The 27226-nt window shown below is 43.9% G+C and overlaps 1 protein-coding gene across 2 annotated transcripts in view; it reads right to left on the bottom strand.

The window, feature by feature from the left end:
* Positions 1-10078: 10078 nt before the first annotated feature.
* The window catches only part of pank1a (pantothenate kinase 1a), a 24498-nt gene continuing 7350 nt past the window's right edge, over positions 10079-27226 (bottom strand). For both annotated transcript variants that reach the window (XM_037542181.1, XM_037542182.1), the window contains exons 2-7: positions 21680-22032; positions 18725-18978; positions 16995-17171; positions 14139-14262; positions 11002-11127; positions 10079-10694 (exon numbers count right to left, since the gene is read on the bottom strand). In XM_037542181.1, coding sequence (XP_037398078.1) covers positions 10635-10694; positions 11002-11127; positions 14139-14262; positions 16995-17171; positions 18725-18978; positions 21680-22032 — 1094 coding nt within the window. In that variant the 3' untranslated portion in view covers positions 10079-10634. The remainder of the gene's footprint in view (positions 10695-11001; positions 11128-14138; positions 14263-16994; positions 17172-18724; positions 18979-21679; positions 22033-27226) is intronic.

Here is a 27226-nt window from a genome sequence, read left to right on the forward strand (position 1 = left end):
TATTTGTGGAACCCTGTACCTCCAAAACGGTGACTTTACAGGAGAAGGAAAAAACCTACTTTACTTTCAATGTAAGTCAATGGAACCAGAGTTTTTTATAAGTCACTCTGGGCCGTTTCTTCTGGTCCATTCTTCATTAAATTTACCCACAGTGTAAAGAGCAATGGGTATTTTCACTTTATATCAAAAACTGAAAAGCGACAAAAACGGAGATAAGAGGTTTTCTTATGACAGCAGTGATATAAAAAACATATAACATATCCAAAATCTCCAAAATGCTAACTTTACAGGAGAAGTAAAAAACATAATTCACTTTTAATGTAAGTCAATGGAACCAGACGTTCTTCCAAGTGGCTTTGGGCCGCATCTTCGGGCCATTCTTCATGAAATTTACACACAGGCGTGAAATGAGCAACTCAACAACTGAAAAACGTACGTATTATTTATCCAAAGCTAAATTTCATCTAATGCAATAAAAAGTAAGTGTGTAATAAAGTGTAGAGGGTGTGTTCAACTTATTTCCACCATCAACACAATGTAGTTTGACCAGCTGGGCTCAAAATTATGACTGAACATCTAAAGAACCTTTAAAAGAGGGTTTTTTCTGGACGAAAGCGTGACTGAACGGCTTTAGTTTGACTTTAAAACATGCAAACTAGTTATTTAGTTGTTGTTATTAGCAAAATACCCCATTTTGTTTTAGGCTACATCACATTGGGTCTGAGGAGGATATATGAGTCCATCAACAGACGCCTGAGGGGAACCAGGCCAAGCCCTCATGTGGTGGCTAACTCTCACCAAGTCCCCACGTTTTTCGTCGTTTTCCACGATGTTGTTCACGTATCTATCAGTTTAGAGAGGAAGGTGTGAGGGAAAAAACGCTAAACTAGAGAAAAAGTCCTACTGCAGACCTCACAGCCCCACAGCCGCCTGCCCTCACCGGTTTAACTGGCAGCTTCTCAAACGTCCGAGGCTAAACTTTGTGAGAAACATCGATAAAAGGTCCCCATAAATGTCCCCACACTCACCTTAGACCATCCTGGTCCGGGTTCCCTCCGCTCTCCGAAGCCCACTGTGCTGGTCAGAGCTTTCCTGAGGGGTCGAGGGGCAGGTCGGGGACTGGGGGCGTGTTTGTGAGGTGATCTGCTGGCCCTCACCGCGCTCCTGTGTGGAGTCGGAAAGCCTGACCGCTCTGATGGAGGAGTTGATTTGGCTGGTCTCAGGTCAGTTTGACCAACCAGACGAACCACAGCTGACCAGTCGTGCTACGTCCCACCTCAGCGCATATTTACAGCTAACGCAAAGCCCCCCCACGTAAACACTCAATAAGCTGGTTCTGTGGATGGTTCTAAAAAGGTTCTACTATGATTACAGTGTCGTTTTCTGGTGCTGTATAGAACCCTTTTCAAGAAGGTTCCATATGGAACCACCTATACGGTAAAGGCACATTCTCCATCAATCTGAGGAACCCTTTTGTGATGCAGAGAACCTTTTAATCATGCAAAGGGTTCTTTGAGTGTTCATGGTTCCATTTCATAACTTTTTTTTTACTAAAGAGCCCTTGAAGAACCGAGTGCATGATTAAAGGGTTCTCTTCATCAGGAAGGGGTTCTTCTGATTGATGGAGAATGTGCTACAGATGGTCCTATATAGAACCTTCTTGAAAAGGGTTCTATATAGTACCTACAGTTTTATGTAGGGAGCTACATGTTAGTTGTAGATATGGGCTGGAGAACATTTCAAACCATTGCTAAGGTGATTTAGCCTGTCAATGTCCTGCCTTCGGTTCTTCAAGGGTTCTTTGGTAAAGAAAATGGTTCTATACAGAATCACTAACACTCAGAACCCTTTGCACGGTTAAAGGGGTCTTTGCATCATGAAAGGGTTCTTCAGATTGATGGAGAACGTGCCTTTCCCTTCATGCCAATACTATATGATGGTTCTATATGGAACCTTTTAGAAAAGGGTTCTTCTATTGTTACAAGCTTGATATTGTAACTATAAAAGGACCATTTTTGGTGCTATATAGAACCATCTACAACACAATCTCCATCAATATGAAGAACCTTTCCGTGATGTACAGTTGTGTAAAAGGTTCTTTGAGTGTTCATGGTTTCATGAAGAGGAACCGAGTGTAGGATACTGACAGCTTAAACCACCTTACCATATATGTATATGGTTATATATACATATATATATATATATATATATATATATATATATATATATATATATATATATATATATATATATATATATATATATATATATATGGTTCTACAAGGCTTCTTTTGAAAAGAACATCGTTCTATTTAGAACTATGAACACTCAGACAACCATTTGCATGATTAAAGGGTTTTTTGCACCAGGAAAGGTTTCTTCAAGTTGATGGAGAACATGCTGTAGGTGGTTCTATATGGAACCTTCTTAAAAAGGGTTCTATACAGTACCTACAGTTTATGTAGGGAGCTAAATGTTAGCTGTAAATATGGGCTGGAGAACATTTTGAACCATTGCCTTTACTAAAGAACCCGTGAAGAACCATGTTATTAAGTCTCTACCCATACATTTTGGTGCTGGTAGCATTTTTGATGAGGTGACTTAGGCTGTCAATATCCCACATTCAGTTCTTCAACGGTTCTTTAGTAAAGAAAAAGGTTCTATACAGAATCAGTAGAACTCAAAGAACCGTCTGTTCATAAACATAAACCAGCCCAAACTCATTTACTATAAAATGAAATGGTGTTTGTAGAAATTCAGAAAAAAGCCGCGTCAGTCTCGACTGCATATGTGGACATATTTCTATATTGAGCTCTATTTACACAAAGTTAGGTTAGTTCATCATTTATGTTGAACAGACTCTCCCAAAGTTTTACGCTGCTGCGCTGACGTTGAACCGCGTGCTGCACTGGGTCGGTATGACCGACAGGTCAAAACCAGCTCTAAACAAAGTGACCGCTGGGCCCTGATTGGTGCTCTGGCTTTGCGCTTCTTTCGTTTTGACATGTTACGTTTTTATACACACAGAAACCAAAAGGAACGACAGATTTCTCAGAATGTAGGAGGAAAAAGTTGGATATTAGACTCTGAAATGTGGTGGAGTGAAAGGAAAAAGTCCAGAACGGAGAAACTTCAGTACAGATACACCAAAAATACTAAAGTACAGAAACTAATTACATTTACTCAGTTACTCAGTTACTGTCCACCACTGATAATCCGATAATTGCAGAAAATCATATCTTGTCAGTAATCCAAATCAACTTAAGTTATTGGTATATTGTACATAAGGTGCAGGTACAAAATTTTCTCCATCAAGGTACAAACAGTGTAAATGTTCCCTCAAAGGTTCTACAGTGGTTCTAAGGTCTGATTGTGGAGCTTAAATCAGTTCCTCCAGGTGAAAAGTTGGTATTTGTTCCTTTTCATAACCGAAAGTTTTAAAACAGAGCAGTAGAATAAAATCCTGGAGGCGAGGCGAGGCGGGGTGTGTGGAGTCAGTCCAGCTTAGATCAGATCATTTCAGTGGATTATGGTTCAGTTATGTTCCCTGACTAAAGGCTCGGAGATGGACCCCTGAAGGAACCACCCCAGTGACAAGAGAGGAACTGCCCCAGTCACAGTTTCATACCATACGACGCTGCTCGCTGATTTCCGGTACTGTCGTCTGTTTTCGCACATGCTCAGACTGAGAAATCAGAAAGAAATCAGAGTCAGAGTTCACAGCACTGAGAAATCTGACTACTGAGCTAAAATCCAGCCTCTTTATTTCGGATTTCCTAATCGGATTTCTAGATGGGACTACGGTATTTACATGACCGTTTGAATAATCAGGTAACCGTCTGATTATGATGGGATTACTGGGTGCATGTAAACTCAGTGATTTCTTCCTCTGTCTTCTGCTTCTTTCTCAGGTCTGCTGTGCCTCTCTTACCTTTTCATATGTTGTCAGTCATGGAACATCCACTAAAATATATCATTTAATCCATTTGTGTTTCTATTTTTCCACAATTGGATAAGAATAGTGGGTCACACCAGTGACGTCAGCTAAAAGCTTCATATGAGATCATGAGCTGAGTGAGAAGATCTCTGAGAACTGAGAGACACAGTGGACTCACCATGAGCTGTTTACGCTGCTCTGGCTCTGATGGGCGAATAAATACTAATGATTTCTTGTATAACTATGTTTTATCAGCTGTCTGTAAAGCACTTTGAGCTGCCACCAGCATGAAAAGTGCTATATAAATAAAACTGATTCATATTATGTATGTATGTATGTATTATTATTATTATTATATCTTTTTTATATACATTCATAGTGGATGCAGGGTGCTGGAAGGCAAAGTAGTACCCAAGAAAAACACTTTTTTAATTTCTCCTGATCTCCATTAGATATAAAACTCAGAAGATGAGTGACAGTTCACTGGTCATTTTGGATGTCAAATAATACGGCTATATTTGGGTTGCAGACATTGCGACTCCTGGTTCTCATCAACACCACTGAATCGTCTGAGTTGGTAACACATCATTTCACATCAAACCACCCTGAACCACTTTGTTTACACCCCCAAGATGGAAATTCCCCTTGTAGGACGTAATGTGACCAACACGAATGCCATTACACTCAACGGCCACTATATTAAGTACACCTTGCTAGTAAAAGGCTGGACCCCCTTTTTCCTTCAGAACTGTCTTAATTCTTCATGGCAGACTTTCAGCAAAGTGTTGGAAACGTTCCTCAGAGATTCTGGTTGGTGATTTGAGTTCCTGCTGCCTTTCTATCATCTGGAACCAGTCTGCCCATTCTCCTCTGACCTCTCACATCAACAAGGCATTTTCGTCCACACAACTGACCGCTCACTGGATGTTTCCTCTTTTTCGGACCTTTCTCTGTGAACCCTAGAGATGGTTGTGTGTGAAAATCCCAGCAGATCAGCCGTTTCTGAAATACTCAGACCAGCTCGTCTGGCACCAACAACCACGCCACGTTCAAAGACCCTTAAATCCCCTTTCTTCCCCGTTCTGATGCTCGGTCTGCACTTCAGCAATTGTCTTGACCACCTCTACATGCCTAAATGCAGTGAGTTGCAGCCGTGTGATTGGCTGATTAGCTCTTTGTGTTAACAATCAATAAACCTAATAAAGTGGCCGGTGAGTGTATTTCTCTAATGGTAACTGGCTAGCTTAGCGAGATTGGCATTTTCCAGTGGATAAAAACATCCGCTCCCCACCAAACACTGCATCGCATTGACTCAGCATCTTTAAACCCGATTTCCTCAAAAACAACCAGGACAACTAGATTCTGACCATGATTTCTAGCACAGTCATTTAATGCTAGTCATGTGAGGTCAACAAAACACTGTCCGATATCAACATAGACACATTTAGCAGTTCATAAAAGTTTCATTTCTTCCTTAAGTGCACACATGCAAATTAAAAACAAACAATATGATCTGAAAATCTCATAAAATTGCAAAATAAAACAACAACAACAAAAAAAGACAGTTAGATGAAAGGGACTTCTCGTCTGTCAGGTAGAGTTTTCATGTAAAATACAGCACTTATATTAATCTCTGTGTGTGTCAAACGTAATCTCAAGAGTTTTTGAAACAGAACCTTGACATTAAACATTAAATATGATTAAAAAAAAATAAATCAAAGTTAAAGGGGTAACAAGTGCAGAAGAGCATTTCACTGGAACCGGACAAATGGGACTAAAATGGGTTACAAATGTAGATGGAACTCAGCAGGACCTGCTTTACCCAAAAAACAAAACAAAAACAACAACAAAACAGAAAAACGAGAAGACATGAACAGAACGGATACACAGAGAAGGCAACCAGAGCAGATGAGAGGCTGTTTACAAAAGGCCCACATGAAACTGATTAGACCTCTAAAGAGGAATCCCATTAATTTTTCAAATCGTCTGCATAATTAAACGGCGGAGATGTAAACAGAGCCATTCTGAGCGGTTTGATGTGAAATGCTCCGTTCTAGAGAAACTTACTGGCTACAATTGTTCACAGTGATGGTGATGGGAACCAGATGTCTGGAGATGTTTGTCCCTAAAAGCTCCTGAACAGACAAATGGTGGTGCTGGTTTGTAGTGGTTCTGACATGATTTTGGCTTAAAAACTGATGCCCTGCAGGGAGTTATGAGGCAACACAGCCCCCAAATAATTTTTTTGTTTTTAATTTACCACCATTTCACCATTTTCAGGATTACATAAAATAGGACGTGGTTCGCTGAATGTTTTGATAGTACACACTCACCGGCCACTTTATTTATTAGCTAGTAAAAGGTTGGACCCCCTTTTGCCTTCAGAACTGTCTTAAATCTTCGTGCCAGACTTTCATCAAGGTGTTGGAAACGTTCCTCAGAGATTCTGGTTGGTTATTTGAGTTCCTGTTGCCTTTCTATCATCTGGAACCAGTCTGCCCATTCTCCTCTGACCTCTCACATCAACAAGGCATTTTCGTCCACACAACTGACCGCTCACTGGACATTTCCTCTTTTTCTGACCGTTCTCTGTGAACCCTAGAGATGGTTGTGTGTGAAAATCCCAGCAGATCAGCAGTTTCTGAAATACTCAGACCAGCCCGTCTGGCACCAACAACCACGCCACGTTCAAAGCCCCTTAAATCCCCTTTCTTCCCCGTTCTGATGCTCGGTCTGCACTTCAGCAAGTCGTCTTGACCACCTCTACATGTCTAAATGCGCTGAATTGCAGCCGTGTGATTGGCTGAGTAGCTATATATGTTAACAAGCAACCTAATAAAGTGGCCGGTGAGTGTATAAACTGGCAACATTTGAGCTGTAGTGCGTGTGACCCCTGGTTCCCATCACCACCACCATAAAGAACTCTTGGAGCATTTCACATCAAACCACTGTGATCCAGTTTACATCTTGCAGAAATAATATTCAAACTTCTCCTTTAATTCTAACCGGATGGAGTTTCCTGCTCAAAGTCACTCGAACAACTTCTGAGTTGAGTGTTGACCATCACTGAGGTCATTAGTGGACAGGCATTTTTATGAATGGTTTACCACAAGCCTATTTTGGCATTTCTCTAGGAACAACGGTTGGGTCCTTGGCGGAAAATAAACAGAGCACGTCATTTGACCAGGGCTGCCCAAACGTTTGCATGAAAGTAGGCGTCTAATATAAAATGAGTAACGTCAGATTAGAGTTCAATGTAAATAATGTACAGAATAAAGGCATACAGAGGAAAGACCTGGGTTACGGTAGAGTAAAAGTCATCACATCTCTAAAGCTGTGTGGACATTTAGGCCCAGTCCCATTTCACCCCTCGCCCCTACCTCTGAGCCCTTAGCCCTCTGTTTTTAGGGGTGGGCGTCCCGATTCTTGTTGAGGTAGAGGGGTGGGGTGAAGTGTTGGGGCTACATGATCCTCCAAACGGAGGTTTTTCAGAGACTCCAAACAGAGAGATACGAGAAAAACAGAGAAACCGGCGAGACGGAGAACAAGAGACCAAAGAAACCCACAAATGTGAGAATTTTCTCTGTTAAAAAATCACGATCACCACCGTTTTATCTTAGTTTAATGTGGTTTCAGTGGATTTTGGTCGTTTTTGAAGGCGTCTGATCCCTAAATGTAACTAAAGCCCAGCAGTGAGGAGCTGAACTTTCCCCTCCTCTGCTGTCCCTGCAGACGGGCCGGGTCTTTTGGGGTGGGAACAAATTCCTAAACCAATTCGACACTCTGTGAAGACGAAGCTCAGCAGAGCTCATCAGCCTCCCAGCCCGTGTTGGCATGACCACAAAACAAAACGTCCACCCAAAAAATAAAAAAACTCAAGCATGTTTGTCAAATGCAAAAGTTTGGGCATCCTCGATTAAATGAGTTATACTGATTTTCTGTGGAAAGTGGAAAAAAAAAAAAACGTTTTTAATGCATAAATATGGGAAACATGGGGAAAAAAATAAAACATAAAATGTAGCTTGTGAAAAAGTTATAGCACATTTTATATTTTATTTCCAAAATCAGAAACTATTTTTTTTCCCCACTATTTAAAAAAAAAAAAAAAAAAAAAAATCACAAACTATGTACTAAAATTTGCAGAAAATCCAGATGTTTCCTGAAGAGGGTGTGTTCACTGATGTTCACTTGGCTGGGCGTGTTCAAACTTTAGTATATGATGCCATTTGCTAGCTTGCTTGTTTTGTCAGTGTTATTAATTGTACTATATCAGTACAAACTGGAGGAATTTGGGGGGCGGGTTTTACCCTCGTTTTACAGTAGATTTCACCACAATCCAATAGCAACGTGTATTCTTGTTACGAGATTGTGAGACTAACACTAGGGCTGCATAATATGGGCAGTCGTGGGCTGGAGGTCAGGGAACTGGCCCTGTAACCGGAAGGTCGCCGGTTTGATCCCCAGTGCTGACAGCACATGACTTGAGCAAGACACCTAACCTGGGTGCTGTGGATAGGGCTGCCCACCGCTCTGGGCAAGTGTGCTCACTGCCCCCTAGTGTGTGTGTATTCACTAGTGTGTATGTAGTGTTTCACTTCATGGATGGGTTAAATGAGGAGGTTAAATGGGATTTAAAAAGTATCACTTATCTTAAAATATCATGTTATTGAAGTTGCAATACATTAAAAATACACTGGTGAACATCTGATGCAACAAGGCCAAAGACAGGCTTAAACCACATTTGTCTGCTACCTCAAAAGACAACTACAGGCTTTGTGCACGTCGGCAGCTCAATTCCTGACGTAAGTACAAAAACTGAAGTTTCTCATTTGACGAAGGCATGAAAAAGGTCTCATGAACAGAAGCAAAGGTGAAAAGGAAAAGGTAGAAAGGTAGAAAACAGGAAAGGTTAAAGGAAGAGGGACATACAAAAAAGGCCCCATTCTATACTGAGGTGCGTACAGGTCCCAGTCCTTTCGGAATTAGGGATCCGGGTCATTAATAATAACTGATTAACCTTCTTTTGGCTGATATTGATCATTTGACAACTAGTTCACACTATACCCTCCACAAGTTTCTACACATGTGAGCAAATATAGGCCGCCAATGGTTTCGATTATTGGTAATCTCAGTAATATTGATTCTCTCCACAATGATTGGTATGCTTATTGAGATGAGAACGGGTCTAATCAACGTCAAACCTCACACTACAGTATATCTGCATCTCAAGCCGAGCTCTACTTTTTCCAAACGGAAGCAAAGGTTTCAGCAGGACAGAACTGTAGAGCTAACGTGTCAGTGTTACAGTCCCAAAACTGGCCTGCCAGCTGCACCAAGACTTTTACTAAAGCTCAAGACTCGGATACAAACACACACAGGCTTTCAGAGATGAACCAGGCTCTATTCCATAGGTCCTGTAGAAAGCTACGTTCACATTACAAGCCTCACTGCTCAGATCCGATCTCTCTGACTCGACGGTTCAGACTCGTTTAGGTCAGTGACTCAAATCTGTCATTAATGTGATGAACCGGCCTGAAATGACCCTCATGAGCTCCTCCTACTCAGTAACGTCACGTGACTGAATCACTGCATCATCAGCACAAACTAACGAGCAGAACGAGCTTCGCTGAGAAGATCATTAACTCTGAGCAGCTCTCAGCTTCATTATTAGAGCCAGACGGAGGAGAAAAGAGACGAGCTGCTTTTCCACCATTTACGGGCTTTAACGTCTGTTCGGCGCTGTTGCCACGGTAACGCTGAATGATGGTCATGCGCAGTGGAAAAAAAAACAAACAAACAAAAAAAAAACACATGAATTCCGATCCGAGCGTCACGTTAAGGTCGCGTGGCTACGAATCGGATACGTATCTGATCTAGGACCACATATGAAAGCGGCTCAGGTCAGACTTGAAAAGATCAGATTTGTGTCCACACAGTCCTGAAAACACCAGATCTGAGTCACATCAGGTTAAAAGATCGGATTTGTGTCCACACAGTCCTGAAAACACCAGATCTGAGTCACATCAGGTTAAAAGATCGGATTTGTGTCCACACAGTCCTGAAAACACCAGATCTGAGTCACATCAGATTAAAAGATCGGATTTGTGTCCACACAGTCCTGAAAACACCAGATCTGAGTCACATCAGGTTAAAAGATCGGATTTGTGTCCACACAGTCCTGAAAACACCAGATCTGAGTCACATCAGGGTAAAAGATCGGATTTGTGCCACTTCAGCCTGGAAATGTGAACGCAGCCAAAGGAAAAGCCTGGATTAATAACTCCAACTTGGACCACAGGAAAAGATCACGTACCTATAGCTTGTCTAAAAACAGATTTTTAAAAAAGCTGGTTTAGTTTTGAGCACGGATGCTCGCTGTCTAGCCATAAAGCAGGAGGTTTCACCACAGGATTTGGCCATCAGTGAGTTCATTCTAGACTCTAAACACACATCTATATACAATACAAAACAAAAAGAAAACACAATCATCAGACTGAGGGAGTCTAAATTAGTCATAAAAACATCTTATCTTACAATAAAAGCAGGTCAGGATCATTTGAGGGTTCTTTATAGTTAAATTACTATCATGGCTTTTCCCAGTGTTTCCCAGTAGTTCCCGGAATTCCTGTATCTGTGAGGGTTTTCACGAGAAAACCTTTGAGCAGCTTTTCAATTTTATCCGAGGGCAGACTTCCTCTCAGGGCTCCTCAGACGATTTCAGTAACTCCATGAACGCACCGACCGCTCCAAAGTATCCCTAAAAACACAAACACACAGGAAAAAAGACGTTTAATTGTTTACTAAGTGTAAAAAGGGAACTATTGCACTACAGGGTCCTCATAATACCAGAATTTTTATCTTTGGTACTGATACGAACAGCCTGTTTGATGGAGCCGGATTAGCTTTACATGGGGAGGTGCTGTAATTTGAATGATTACTGATGAGATACGTGATTTTAATCCAGTATGAATTTACTTATGTCCATAGTTTGTTACAAGTCTGCCAAGTAATCATTTCGGACAGCTTCCCAAGAAAAGCTGCTGACACTTTTCATTTACACTCGCCTCATGTTCCAGGAAGAGCGCCCTCAGTTGTCCCTTAGACCAGAAGTCCATTGCATAGGCCAGCAGCTTCGTCGACACCGTGTTTATCCTCAAGAAATTCCCCACAAAGACCACTCTCTCGATTTTCTGAGGACAAACCACAGACATCCTTTAAACACAAAAACATTGTACTATTGCACGATCCCCACTAGGGGGAGACAAAAGCCAAGTAAATGAACTCGTTTCTACTTCTATGTTGAATGGCCCCATCTGCACCAAATGAACCTGCTTTCATGTATTAGATACATTTGGTGTCTGAAGTTCTGAACGCCAGAATTCGGTCAGTACTTTTTCCAGAAGATCACAAGTTCAATCCCCAGGAAGCCACAGCCATCTGTGACCAAGAGAGTAGAATTGTCCTCGCTCTCTCTGGGCGAGTACGATGGTCCTCCCTCTCCCCACCCCTCAGTGCAATGGTGCTCAACATGGGGGCCAGATTAGACCCGGAGCACAATCCGATCCGGCCCGGAAAAATGTTTTACATTTTTATTAATATTAGCCCGTTTCATTGTGTTCTGCACTCCAATCCCCAGCATGCACTGCAACATAATGTGTGCTCCCACCCACAGTCCCATCAACAATGTATGGGACAGTGAATGAACCACAGTTCTACCATTTGAACTGCAGCTCAACAGCTCAGATATTGATCCCCAAGCAATCAAGCTAGTTTTAGATCAAGACCAAGCAAATAGGTAGGTTTCAAAGACCTTCCTCTTAGGGATATTTAAAGAGGTTGAACAGTTAATGTGGCTTAGTATTTTACATATAATGTGAATGTATCGTTTTATATTCCTGTTGTTGGAAGAAAACCTTGCATCTCCAAAATGGTAACTTTACAGTAGAAGGAAATATACCTTAAATTTAATGCAAGTCAGTAGACATGTTTACATTTAGCCTAATAAACCGCTAATACTTGGACTAATAGCTCGATCGGATTCGAATATGTCCATGTAAACACCTCAGTAGGAATAGTCTAGTCTGATTGAGGCCATTCGGAATATAATTTCTATCCGACGATCCGTTAAATAGAAGAATAATATCCGTGTAAACGCCTGTATCCGATTACATTCCCTATCGGAAAGTTTCAGTCCGTTCTGCATGAGCGTCGCGTCACAGTGAGAGTTTATACCGTTCAACACGGCGGAGCAGAAACTGGTCTGCAGAGGAGACGAAGTTCATGCCCTGATCTTTAAAAGATGGCGGTGGGACGGACGTCCAGCTTATGCGTCTCAGAGCACGACGTCTTCCTCTCGGCCTTCTTTAATAAGGACGTGTGAAGGACGTTTTCCTGAGTCTGACGTCATTTTAAAGCAGTTAAAAACACAATCACTGCTCACTGCTGCTCATCTCAGTCTGACTGGACCTCACAGTGATGCTCGCTGCTATGGTAACGTCAACTCTAAGCGGTTCTCCACATGTGTGTCAATTTGGATCGCATTACTTGTCGTGAGCATGTAAACGAAGACTTTCATCAGATTGTTAGTGGAGTGAGAATAAACACCTCAGTCTTAATCTGTAATCGAAATGTGTTCAATCAGATTGGCAAAAATCTTGGCACAGCCACTGGAACCAGATTTTTTTCCAAGCAATTTTGGGCCGTTTCATTCAGTCTATTCAACATGAAATCTAAAACAACGTAAAGGGCAACAGGCACTTTCAAATTATTTCAAAAACTGAAAAAAGACAAAAATGGAGGTGCAGAACTGCAACTGCAGAATCACAAACTTCAGACGTGTGTTGTGTGCTGATTAAAAGTCCGACGGCTGTAAAAAAATACACAGCTGAGCTGTAAAATAATCGAGGCTGGTCTAAAAGGTCATCCACCAACATCATCTAGGAAAATTGCTCGACTGAGTCTTGAAGTCTGCATCCATGCTGCTTTGTGACGGTGAACTCTGGTTCCAAGAACATAAACAAACGCTTCTAATTCAGCGGTAATAAAATCATGCGGCAGACACTCAAGCAGCTAATGCAGTCAGACCTGATGTTCTGCAGCCGATGTTCTGGACGCTCTGATAGCCCTGTACAATGCTGCTTGATCACCAGGCTACAAGGCAACACTGTAAAGAAGCTCAGAGAACCCAGACAGACCTAAAACTCAAATACACATTAATATGTATTGGACAGGCTGCTTCTGGCCCTGGGTCTCCCTGCTGATAAGCCATAAGGCCATAACTGTCAGCCGGCTGTGCTAGATAGCAATCCTTTCAATGTATACGGAGAAAGCTCTGGTGCTTTCCCCTTAAGAAAGTGACATACGATCACCTAGCAGGCAAGACGCTGCCAGCAAAAACAAGCTTAATCTTAAATCTTTGTTGTTGTCAGGATCACGTTAAAACGTGAAATCATACAGGTCCGGTTACCCAGCGACTGCAGCCACTAATACTTACTCCAATACAACTGCCAACGAAGGCCTGCTATTGTGGACTTGGATTCACGCCACTAGGAATATGAATGTAAATAAAAAGCTGTCATTGTGAATGTTATTATTTTGAATCGGTACCACCTGGAATTGAATTCTGAACTGAAATTGAATTTTAAGGTTTGTCAGAAAGCCGTATAAAATCACACCAATCAGGCGTAACGTACTGACCACCTCCTCGTTTCTACTCTCATTGTCCACTTTATCAGCTCCACTTACTGTATAGCTGCTCTCTGTAGTTCTACAGTTACAGACTGTAGTCCATCTGTTTCTCTGATACTCTGTTACCCTGTTCTTCAGTGCTCAGGACCCCCATGGACCCTCACAGAGCAGGTACTGTTTGGGTGGTGGGTCATTCTCAGCACTGCAGTAACACTGACGTGGTGGAGGTGTGTTAGTGCGTGTTGCGCTGGTCTGAGTGGATCAGACACAGCAGTTCTGCAGAGTATCAGAGAAACAGATGGACTACAGTCTGTAACTGTAGAACTACAGAGTGCAGCTATACAGTAAGTGGAGCTGATAAAGTGGACAGTGAGTGTAGAAACAAGGAGGTGGTCAGAACGTTGTGTAGTAAAAAGTATTTTAATGTATTATTATAATACATGTATTTCATCTGCCCAAAGTTGTTTGCAAGCCATACAAAATAGTCCATGTAAGTGCTGTGATGGCTTTTTACCTCGTTGACGGCACACATACGCGCGATGGAGCCGATGTTATTGGTGATGGTGACCAGCGTTGCTCTGGCCAGGTCTTCTTTGGAGATGGTGTCCCTTTTCTCCTTACTCATCATGTGACCAAAACTGGAGCGCACCCACACAGAAAGAACAGAGAGCAACCGTTAACTTCACTTACCGTTACTCTCCATCCCTCTAATGTACAGCTACACTCACCGGCCACTAATCTCTTCAGTGGCTTGTTAACACAAATAGCTGATCAGCCAATCACACGGCTGCAGCTCACTGCATTTAGGCCTGTAGAGGTGGTCAAGACGACTTGCTGAAGTGCAGACCGAGCATCAGAACGGGGAAGAAAGGGGATTTAAGGGGCTTTGAACGTGGCGTGGTTGTTGGTGCCAGACGGGCTGGTCTGAGTATTTCAGAAACTGCTGATCTGCTGGGATTTTCACACACAACCATCTCTAGGGTTCACAGAGAACGGTCCGAAAAAGAGGAGATATCCAGTGAGCGGTCAGTTGTGTGGACGAAAACGCCTTGTTGATGTGAGAGGTCAGAGGAGAATGGGCAGACTGGTTCCAGATGATGGAAAGGCAACAGGAACTCAAATAACCAACCAGAATGTCTGAGGAACGTTTCCAACACCTTGTTGAAAGTCACGAAGAATTAAGACAGTTCTGAAGGCAAAAGGGGGTCCAACCTTTTACTAGCAAGTACCTAATAAAGTGGCTGGTGAGTGTATATCTTCTCATGCAACCTGTTCACTGCTTGGATCGCTTTACAAGCACTGATTCACTACGAGGATGAATTGCATTCCTTGAAACACAGGGAAGCTTTGTTTAGCAGGTTCTCTTACACCATGAGGGTAACGTAATGACAATTACACGAAGTCGGCGTGCCAAATCAGCTTTCTTGGTCAAGCCAGCGGGTTGACCTTGGATAAACTTTACTCTACACTCACATAGGCCTCAGACCTGCATCTACCGACACTAAACAACCTCCACAGCCACGCCTCACATACTGGCTTGGCACATTGTTTACTAACTAGAACAAAGTTCAGCATGTTCACGCCTGCTTCAGAGAACTAGAATACTCGGGTGGGGCTTGGTTACAGAATAAGCTTTTGGACTAGTGGCAACGGAGGCACTTGAAAATGCTCATTGAAAATGCTAATCCACTGTTTCCCAACCCTGGGAACCAAAAACCCAGGACATTTACAGATTTAAAAACCCACTTCAGCTCAGTTTGGGTTAATTAAGGAGCTGATTAGTGGGATCAGGAGTGTCAGGAGCAGGTAAACACCAAGAGTGCTTTCATACCTACCTTGTTTTGTGTGGACCTTTTTTTTTTTTTGGTTAGACACTACGGCCCAGTCCCATTTCTCGTTTAAACCCTACCCCTTGTTTTCAGTGTCACCCTAAACCCTTGGAACTGAGTTACAGGGCAGTGGTTGAGATCTTCCCTCTGAAACGGGACAAACCCTCAAATAAAGAGCATCACTTCATTATCAGCTACTAGCGCTGCTCTGTAGGCGACCCTGCCCGTCTGCAGGGACAGCAGAGGAGGGGAAAGTTCAGCTCCTCACTGCTGGGCTTCCCTTCCCTTCCCCCCCCCCCCCCCCCCCCCCCCCCCCCCCGGCTAAGGGCTCAGTGGTAGGGGCGAGAGGTGAAATGGGACTGGGCCTTATACTCAGGTCCACACCAAACAACTGAACCACGGTCCTGGTCTGGTTCTGCAGGTTTGATTCAACTGATATGAACCCTGGTGCTCTGAGTGCGGTTCATTAGAGCAGTGTTTCTCCTCCCTGGTCCTGGAGGCCCACTGCCTTCCACATTTTTGTGCTTTTCCTACTTTAACTCACCCAATTTGACTCAATGATGGGCTGCTAATCAGCTGATTAGTTTGATCAGGTGTGTTGGGAGCAGAGAAGACACTGAAAAGTGCTGAGCAGTGAGCAGGATGAGCAGGACGAGCAGGACGAGCGGGATGAGCGATACTGCAAGTGAGAGCGCTGCCACTCAAGAACTCCACACCGAATAAGCGGACCTGATGTGGCTTCGTCTGAAGTATGAATAAAATACAGGCTGCATTGGTTCCTCCGTTTGGTAAAGCAGCGAGTCGCTCAAGGCTGTTACAGATTTCACGTTACTGTGTGATGCACAAAACCACAGCAATGCTGAGTCTCATGGCTTATTGCTCTAATATCAGAAGACAGATAAAACAAGAACAATAAACAAAACGAGCGAGTCCAGATAGAACAGAGAACAGCGTGACTCAGAAAGTTTGGTGGACATTATCAGACTTGCTGCACGTCATAAAACCGATTGGTTGTGACCTTTTTCATTTGTATGATTTACATCTCTTGCCCTCGGCCCAGATCAGGCCCACCATACAATATTAGTCCATCTCACAACGCGCTGCACTACAGTCCCCAGCATGCACTGCTATGTAAACTCTCTCCCAGCCCAACAGCAGCCTATAGGGCAGCGGTTACACCTCAATACTACACAATTCTACACAGTTCTACACCTTAAAAGTTCTTAAAGAACTTGCAGCAAAGAAAAGACGCCAGGTGTCTAGTTTAAGTAAAGCGATTAAGATTAAGTAACACCTTACTTCAGTGGGTTAGGGTGAGATAATTGAGTGAATGCGCACACATACACACACACACACACACACACACACACACACACACTCACACATATACATACATACATACATACATACCTATATATATATATATATATACACACACACACATACACACACGCGCGCATACAAATGCATACACACGCATACAAACGCACATAAACACACACATACATACATAAACACACACAAACACACGCTCCCTTTACCTGGAGGCCACAGCCGAGCCCTGCAGGCCAAATCGCTGGTAGTCTCCACCATAGATGTCCCTGACCAGTTTGTCCACATTGGTGCTGTCTCCTTTACTGGCCATTTCCAGAGCCTCCTCGAACGTTTCGCAGCCCGTTAACAAACAGCACAGCCCCAAAAACGTCCCTCCACCAAGACTGGAGAAACACAGACAGGGTTTGTGTCAAGACTAGGGGTGTTATTTCCAAATGCATTAGTAATTGAGTAAATTACTGCAGATTATTTTGACGAATAATCAAGTAATGTGACGCTCAGATTGGAATTCGTGTGGTTTTTTTTCCCTCCACTGCGCACGCGGCATCATTCAGCGTTACCATGGCAACAGCACCGAACAGACGTTAAAGCCCGTAAACGGTGGAAAAGCAGCTCATCTCACCTTTTTCTCCTCCGTCTGGCTCTAATAACGAAGCTGAGAGCTGATCAGAGTTAATGATCTTCTCAGCGAAGCTCGTTCTGCTCGTTAGTTTGTGCTGATGATGCAGTGATTCAGTCACGTGACGTCACTGAGTAGGAGGAGCTCATGAGGGTCAGTTCAGGACCAGTTCATCACATTAATGACCGATTTGAGTCACTGACCTAAACGAGTCTGAACCGTCGAGTCAGAGAGATCGGATCTGAGCAGTGAGGCCTGTAATGTGAACGTAGCTTTCTACAGGACCTATGGAATAGAGCCTGGTTCATCTCTGAAAGCCTGTGTGTGTTTGTATCTGAGTCTTGAGCTTTAGTAAAAGTCTTGGTGCCAAGTTTGTTCCCTTAAGAGTATAATTAATGTATTTTTACATTAAAAAAAAAAAAATCAACAAAACATGTCATTTGACCAGCATCTTCATTAATAATATGCAGTTTGTGAGAACAGTGTCAGGTTTGAACTTTAGCCCATTCGTTCTTATCTATGTCTATAGATAAAAAGCCATATCAGCAAAAATTATTCATAAAAAAAAACATTGTAACAGAACTTCAACAACCAAAGATAACTAGAAGTGCACCTTGGAGTGCAGCGCTGATAGAAAGTTCTGTATTACATCACAACCTGAACCATAAACAGGCAGCTCAGCAGACACACCCACGTGCACACACTTCATGATTGTGGTTGAGATTAAAAGTGTTTCCATTTCCTACACTGCTGTGGGAAAATTCACACTAAAAGCCTTTTCTTTGCTTACGGAACTAGCACATCTCATTCAGCAGTGGTGGACAGTAACTGAGTAACTGAGCAAATGTAATTAGTTTCTGTACTTAAGTATTTTTGGGTGTGTCTGTACTGAAGTTCAGTACAGCTCACAGTGAGGGAACTGTCAACTTTGGACGCATCTTGCATCAAATGTCATGTAAATTTTACAGAATAACAATACATCATAGGCTATGAACCTTCTTAGTGTAGGTCAGAGCCACTCTCATGAACACGTTCTGTTACGGTGTACCGCAAGGTTCTGTTCTAGGCTCACTTCTATTTTCATTGTACACGCTACCATTAATGCACATCATTAGAAAAAAGAATGGAGTCAGTTCTCATGGCTATGCACGATGCACAATTATCATAAACATAATACTTTCATTTGCCTGTGCACAAGGATTGATCTTAGCTGAAGTATCTAAACCTGAGGATCCCTGTCGAAACTAAACAGACAGAATCCGAGTCGCGACGCAAAGCTGGTAACGTTTATGGAGGTTCGCTCTCTGTAACATTTACCTGGTTCCGGTGACCCGTTTGTAGTTGTCTTTCGAGTAAACGGCCAGTATGCTGACCCCTGAGCCGATGTTGACCAGCAGCATAGGGAAGGGGTTGTCCAGGCTGCAGGGCCGTTTGACGCAGTGTTGTGTGTCGGAAGGGTTCTCAAAGTAGTAACACTCTGGGTGGCCGTTGAAGCCCACCGAGTCCACATAAAGCAGCCCGTGGATCAGACAGTCCAACTCGTCTAACTTCAGCAGTTCCAGGTCAGCCATCTACACGGAAGAGAAGGTTTGGGTTAACAGGTTAAAGCTACACCAAACACGTCTGACGGATGTGGAGAACTCTCAGGTGGAAATATGCAATTTGACGCAAACGTGTGGTGCTTCAGACCCCCTCTCTCAATCCAAATACTCAACATCGTTCTTTCTTTGAAAGGCAATTACAGTCAACAGTGATGAATGGATGAAAGACAAAAGCTGACAGCTGCTGTAAAAGAACCAGAGAACGAGGGCCATCACTGAATGTGGGGGTGATGTAAACAGAAGACAATTCATTGGGAAGTAGCACTGCATTAAGGCAAAGATGCAGCTAAAGCCTTGCCCCTGTTTTTGGACAGTGTTTTGACCTCATCCTGGCACCGTGCCTCGCAGCCTCCAGGAATTAAGCTCTATAATGTGGGCACCGTCTGCTAAATCGCATCCTCATCGCCTTCGCTGAGATAATCCTTTGGGCCTCTCTCATTATACTGCGCGCTGTAGTCTGCATTCCACCCCTAGCTTTCTGTAAAAGATGTAAAATACTACACAAAAAAGCATTTCCATCCAGTTGAATGCACCTTCCGTTTACTGCATTGGTTAATTTGTTGGCTATATTTTACGTCCAAAGAGAGAGAAAATGCAATGATTCAAGATCTGTGGCAAACACCTTTTGCCTGTTGACCATCTAATATCACCATTACGGGAGACGCAGCTACCGTCACCCTGGCAAGAAAAGCTATGACTGGCACATCCTGCACAAAGACACAATAAAATCGGCTCCACCAGGCAGGCTCAAGTCTCGCCATCCCTACAAGAGATGCTACAGTCTATTCCTGAGGACTTGCCAGGGATGCTTGGCTGGCAGCACCCTGGAAACAGACGTGGGAGACGGCTGGGCCATCCCGCATCCAACAATACATCAAGGACCCAGGAGGTGGTGTAAAAGGAGAAGACCTCCCAAGCCACCTGTGGACCTGGCTGAACCGTTTACGCACTGGGGTCGGCCGCTTCAAGTCATCGCTGAAGAAGTGGGGCCTGTCGGACAGCACAGGAACCACATAAGCGAGTTTATTTGGGATTACTAAACAACTCAACACAGTTTGAGTTAGGGCTGAGCAATAAATCGAAAAAGTAATCGAAACAGACATTCAGAACCTCTAACTGACGTAATCTTGCCCATTTCGGTTATTTCTTTATTTTTTTATTCTGGTAATAAATTTATTCCTTTCCCCACTCTGTGTGTTCGTGTACTGTCCCCTTAAAAACTCACTGCCGCGTGTGTCGTCACGTGACTCCGCCACGTCCACTCTGACACATGGAAGCTGAGGCTGCACACAGCAGGTAAAAGTGGCCCAAATCTGATTTTCTCACTAAATCTGAGTTTTTTGTTTGGCTGTTCAGATTATCTTTTAAATGTGATCTGCATGCGACGTCAGTCTGAACAGATCAGCTCCTAAACTGACCCTCGTGAGCGTCACGCAGCTTCCCGCGGCTCATCCAGAGGTAAACAACCACGACTGCCAACGACGGCCAGTCGCTCCCGGAGCATCAGCTTCATCTTCACCAGCATCACAGGAGCCATCGTGAAGCTTCACTGACTGACAGCTGGGCTCATCACCCAGAATGTGTTCACCTCGTCGTAAAAAGGGAGCGGTCACTTCTTTGGTTCACGTCCTCGGATTCTTTAAATTTTGATTTCAGACTTTTAACTGTTCTCCGACGCTGCAGCCTCGTTCTCCTGTGGCTGCGTTTGGCATGTCTTTCGAAATCTCTTCAAACACGGAGCAGTTTGGATGAGTCTCTAACAATTTTTGTACAGAAACATCAGCCTAAATGTTTAAGAGTCTCAGCAGGGAGAAATCATGACGAATGTCGAGGTGGATTGACGTTAAAGTCACGAAAATTCCGATGTGGCTGTTGAGACGATTTACATTAAGATGTGCAGAACATATTTACAGTACAAACCATGTCAGTGAACTATGAGGGAAAAAAAAAACCAAAAAAAAAAAACCAAACAAACAAATAAAACCAAAAAATAATTGTAATCGAGGTAAAACTTTCAATTCATCATGATATTGATCTGAGGTCATATCACCCAGCACTAACTTGAGGCCACTGTGATCACACAATGTTAAGTGATACTTTTTTTTTTTAATCCCACAAACGGGGAAATTCCACCTTCTGCATTTAACCGATCCGTGAAGTGAAACGCCGCATACACACTAGTGAGCACACACACACTAGGGGGCAGTGAGCACACTTGCCCAGATCGGTGGGCAGCCCTATCCACAGCACCCAGAGAGCAGTTGGGGGTTAGGTGTCTTGCTCAAGGACACCTCAGTCATGTGCTGTTGGCTCTGGGGATCGAACCGGCGACCTTCCGGTCACAGGGCCAGTTCCCTAACCTCCAGCCCACGACTGCCCCCAAATGTTCATTGGTGGCTTTAGGCCTCCATTCCTTTCAGTAACCCTTCAGAGTCTTGAATATTGCTGACTGACATGGTGTAAAATTGTGTAAATGGAATCTATTTGATCTTTTCCTTTATTTTTCTCCAATTAACTGGATCCCATGCTTGGACAAAAGAGTACTCTTTCACTCCAACCCGCTAAACCTGCACTGCTCACCATCCCCGTGACCACTTTTTTAAAGAAGGCCTCTTGAAACCCAGTTTTCTGACCCCTTGCCTGGTTTCAGCATTTGACCTTTTTTGCTCACCGTCCTGAAGTCACTCTCAAACTTGTAGGCACCGCCCCCGGTGGCGCAAAGCATGGTGTGCAGGCTGGAGAAGTTCTTGTCGCGGCCCATCTGGATGAAGCGGTGCATGGCGGCCGTGGGGAAGCGGATGAAGTGCAGCGTCCCCGTACGGCCGCAGATGCTAAGGTTGCGTAGCTCCAGGTGCACGTCTCGCACGCCCGTCTTGCCGTAGGCCGTGTTGGAGGTGAGGTAGCGGCGGATGCTCTTCAGGTTCTCTACCTCCTCCTGTTCCTCCTCTGCGGTGATGTCCTTGGGCTCAAAGTAGACCAGCTTGACCAAAGTGCCACCAATGTCCATGCCAAACCAAGGGAAGGCTGGAGGGGAGAGATGGAGAGAAAGAATGGGAGAGGATGAAGTCAAAGACAGCAAAACACAGCCAACACCGTTCGGCAGGCACAGCAACAACCTGGCTGTGTTTACATGCAAACATTTTTGCCAATCTGACTGAACGCATTCTGACTACAGATCAAGTCTGAGGTGTTTATTCTCACTCTACTCAACAATCTGATGGAAAATCTTCGTTTACATGCTCACTATAAGTAATCTGATCTAAAATGATGCGCATGCGTGTAGAACCGCTTAGTGTAGACGTTACCATGACAGTGAACATCACGTGAGGTCCAGTCAGAGTGAGATGAGCAGCAGTGAGCAGTGATTGTGTTTTTAGCTGCTTTAAAATGACGTCAGACTCAGGAAAACGTCCTTCACACGTCCTTATTAAAGAAGGCCGAGAGGAAGACGTCGTGCTCTGAGACGCATAAGCTGGACGTCCGTCCCACCGCCGTCTTTTAAAGATCAGAGCATGAACTTCGTCTCCTCTGCAGACCAGTTTCTGCTCCGCCGTGTCGAACGGTACGAACTTTCCGATAGGGAATGTAATCAGATACAGGCGTTTACACAGATATTATTCTTCCATTTAACAGATTATTTACAGGATTATCCACCTGAATCAATCAGACAGAAATTGTATTCCGAATGAATGGTCTCAATCGGACTAGACTATTCCGACTGAGGTGTTAACATGGACGTATTCTATTCCGAGTGGGCCATTAGTCGGACTGTTAATCTGCATGTAAATGTGGCTACTGACAAATATGATTGCAACTTGTGGTTATTTCTAAAAGATGTTTAATCTATTGACCACTTTTTCAATTGGTCAACTAATTGGCCCAAATGCCTTGTGCTGATTCCCCTCACTTTGCCTTTATTACGGTGCTTAAGTTTGTTTTGTCTTCTATGGCACAACCAGACAGAAAGTGTCACACTGGCACCAGCACTTCCTGTAGTGTATTGCAATTGAATGGAATGAGTGTGTTTAGTGTGTTAGGCCTGAAATTTTGGATTTAGATTTTTCCCCCAATTTTCTCCACAGTTTAGTCGTATCCAGTTCCACCCACTAGTTATGACTCCCCCAGTCACACGATACCCTCACTGCTAGGAGGGTGAAGGCCAGCACAGGCTTCCTCAGAGACCTGCGAAGCTCCACCGCATCTTCTCAAACTGCTGCTCACGTAACGTCACAGGATTCTTTGAAACAAGCAAAGTGATCTGGAGCTTTTTTATAACATTCTTACAGCGATTTCATGGTGAGAAATACTGACTAGATTTAGGATGTTGTCACTAGAAGAGACCAAACCAGACCTGAGCCAATGTCGACCATCCAACCTGCCCAACCTGTCGAGGGCTGAATGACTTGGAGAAATTATATGAAATGTGATTGTGACTGCAATCATTTTATATTAGAATCCAGCGTCAGTGTTACTGCAGTGCTGAGAATGACCCACCACACAAATAGCACCTGCTCTGTGAGGGTCCATGGGGGTCCTGACCACTGAAGAACAGGGTAACAGAGTATCAGAGAAACAGATGGACTACAGTCTGTAACTGTAGAACTACAGAGTCCAGCTATACAGTAAGTGGAGCTGATAAAGTGGACAGTGAGCGTAGAAACGAGGAGGCGGTCAGAGCGTTACGCCTGATTGGTGCATGTGCATGAAAGAAAAACCAAAATCCCAATTTTACCCTCAGTGCACTCATGGTGCAAGTCAGCTACGCTACCAGTCCCGTCTGAAGTGCAAGCTTCTGAAACATGTGCAAGCTTCACTCGGTGTTGACGAAAGCCAACAGCCACACTCGAGTCAGTGAAGGCAGTGATGACAAACGTGTCAAGAATGCAGCTCCGAGCCAGCTGGCTAGAGGCTGAGCCGGTTAGCCACTCTTTATCACCGCAACAAAATCAGCCAACATACAATAAACACACAAAAGTCCTTCTGTCAGATCTTTCTGTTGTTTTTTTTCAGGCAAAACAAAAACAAAACAAAACGTTCTGCAACATCATAGACTAACTGAGATTGTGGGCTATCAGGAAGCAGTTAAAACACACAATAACACACTGTGTGGTGCATTTCACGTCATGGGCCGGTCATTCGGGGAAAGGAGTGCTGCGAGAGTAGGCCAGTTGCCATGGAAACAGTGGAGCTGAAAATGGCTGGTCGAAGACACTCAGCAGGAGAGACACACAGACCAGTAAATACTGAGATATACACACATACAAGTGACTGGCATCAGCCTGGTTTCCAAAAACCGGCTCAATTAAATATCGATTTAAAAATTAATAAATAAAAAAAAACTGTGTCTCCATAAATGCAATCAGTGTTCACTATCGACTGAATATCTGGCAAAGATCAAATTTTAATTAAAGAATGAATAATTGCAAACCTCAGTTCCAAAAAAGACGGGAAAGTGTGTGAAGCGCAAACAGAAACTTGTGAATCACGTGGTTTGGGGACGCTTTGCTGTAGCAGAACCTGGCCAGCTCACCATCACAGAATCCGCCATGAATTAAGACTAAGATTAAGTGACCCTTATGAGTCCCACGACGGGGAAAGTTCACCTCCGCATTGTAACCCATCCGTGCAGTGAAACACCACATACACACTAGTGAACACACACACTAGGGGGCAGTGAGCACACTTGGGTGGGCAGCCCAATCCGCGGCGCCCGGGGAGCAGTTGGGGGTTAGGTGTCTTGCTCAAGGACACCTCAGTCATGTGCTGTCGGCTCTGGGGATCGAACCGGCAACTTTCCGGTGCATGACCATGGGGCCGGTTCCCAAACCTCCAGCCCACGACGGAATTACTACCGTGTATCAGAGGGTGCTTGAGGAACACGTGAGACCATCTGTAAAAACAACAATTAAAGCTGAAGCCGAACTGGACACTGCAGCACGATAATGACGCAAAACATACCAGGAGATCCACCAAGGACTGGCTGAAAACAGAAAGAGTCCCGGAACGGCCCAGTCAAAGCCCAGACCTTCCCATTGAGATGCAGTGGGGTGACTCAAAACGGGCTGTACATGCCAGAAACCCCTCAAACATCTCACAGCTGAAAGAGTTCTGTGTTGAGGAGTGGGGCAAACTTTCCTCAGACCGGTGTCAGAGACCGGTAGATGGCTACAAGAAGCTTCTCACTGAAGATATTTCAGCCAAAGGGGGCAACACTAGCTATTAGGGGGGGTAGGGCGTCCTGACTTTTTCCTTAGAATGGTAAGAATATGCATTTTTGTTCATATGTTTTGTTTCATGAGTAAAACCAGGTCAATTTTGGTTGATTACCTGCAATTAAACCCCGTTCTCTTCCAGAGATAAATAAAAACTAGTTTAGACATCGACATGTGAACATTTCCTAATAAAGAACCGAATATTTAGTGGGTTGTCCTAATTTAAATCACATGACTGTAATCAGAGAAAGCAGGTGCTAGACTGACCTTCCTACAGTCCAGACCTCTCCCATTGACAGCGAATAGTGGATCATGAAGGGCAAAACAAGACCATTAAGGTACGTCTGAACAGACTTGTGTTACAAAAGGACGGCAAAAGGTTCCACTTCAAAACCGGGTCAACTTAACCTCTTACTGACCAGGGTCTATTTTGGTTTGTCCATCTGAATTTGTGTGACAAAATCATAAGGCCAATTATTCAGTAACTGCATGAAATAAATGGAAAATTTTATTTTATTTATTTATTTAGTTAGTTAGTTAGTAAAAGCTCCCTCAAATGAACAGAACGTGTGTTTTATGATCTCCACACATCACCACACGCTTACGATTCACTGCTGAAGGCCAAAAATCTCCGACGCTCTTTGTGTTATTATCTAAAAGTGATGTTTCCAGAGCAGATCACTGAAGAGACGCCGTCTGTTTATAGTTTAGAGCCCAGATTTGGGGAAAAACGGGTCGACTTTCAGTAGAAAAACAAAGTTCAGCTTCTTTTATTATAAGGGTTTAAAATGACATCACCGTCTATTAGACTGGAGAGAAGAGCTACAGCCTCACACGACGCCCAGCTTCTGAATGGAGCTTATGGAATACGAACGTTATGGAGAACATGAAGTGTGAAGTTGGTTAGAAAGACAGATGTTTCAGACTGAGCTGAACATCCCAAGGTCAGACAGGCAGTGCGCTCTTCCTTATGCAAGCAGCTGAAGTTGCACAACATGACATAAATGAGAAAAGGTCACTTGGCCGAAACCAGACACAGCTGAGCGAAATCAAAGTCCAGCTTCATACCGTCCCTAGAAAACCTGAACTCGAGTAACCGGACATAAACACGCTCCATTCACTGGGGTGCTGAGTCCGTCCCAAACAAACAGCGGCGGTTTGATCAACGGCGCTGAGGCAGATTTACATCCAGAAAAGTGCTCCAAACTAAAGAGGTGTTAAAACGCTTGATCATATTATTAACAGTGGGATATTCTTCGGATGACGTGGACCGATTTTTAAACGTTTCTGCAGAAATACATTATGAGCACCTTCTCGCTTTCGCTGACTCGCGTGTGGTTGTTGGGCTGTCAACACAGAGTGAAGCGTGCAGTTCAGACGGGGCCTAACGTTCTACGCTCACTGTCCACTCCATCAGCTCCACTGACTGTATAGCTGCACTCTGTAGTTCTACAGTTACAGACTGTAGTCCATCTGTTTCTCTGATACTCTGTTACCCTGTTCTTCAGTGCTCAGGACCCCCATGGACCCTCACAGAGCAGGTACTATTTGGGTGGTGGTGGTGTGTTAGTGTGTGTTGCGCTGGTCCGAGTGGATCAGACGCAGCAGTGCTGCTGGAGTTTTTAAACACCTCAGTGTCGCTGCTGGACTGAGAATAGTCCACCAACCAAAAATATCCAGCCAACAGCGTCCTGTGACCCCTGATGAAGGACTAGAGGATGACCAGCACAAACTGTGCAGCAGCAGATGAGCTGTCGTCTCTGACTTTACATCTACAAGGTGGACCGACAAGGTAGGAGTGTCTAATAGAGTGGACAGTGAGTGGACACAGTGTTTAAAAACTCCAGCAGCACTGCTGTGTCTGATCCACTTGCACCAGCACAACACACCACCACCACGTCAGTGTTACTGCAGTGCTGAGAATGACCCACCACCCAAATAGTACCTGCTCTGTGAGGGTCCATGGGGGTCCTGACCACTGAAGAACAGGGTAACAGAGTATCAGA

This window comes from Pygocentrus nattereri, chromosome 10 (assembly GCF_015220715.1).
Source record: "Pygocentrus nattereri isolate fPygNat1 chromosome 10, fPygNat1.pri, whole genome shotgun sequence".
Taxonomy (NCBI): domain Eukaryota; kingdom Metazoa; phylum Chordata; class Actinopteri; order Characiformes; family Serrasalmidae; genus Pygocentrus; species Pygocentrus nattereri.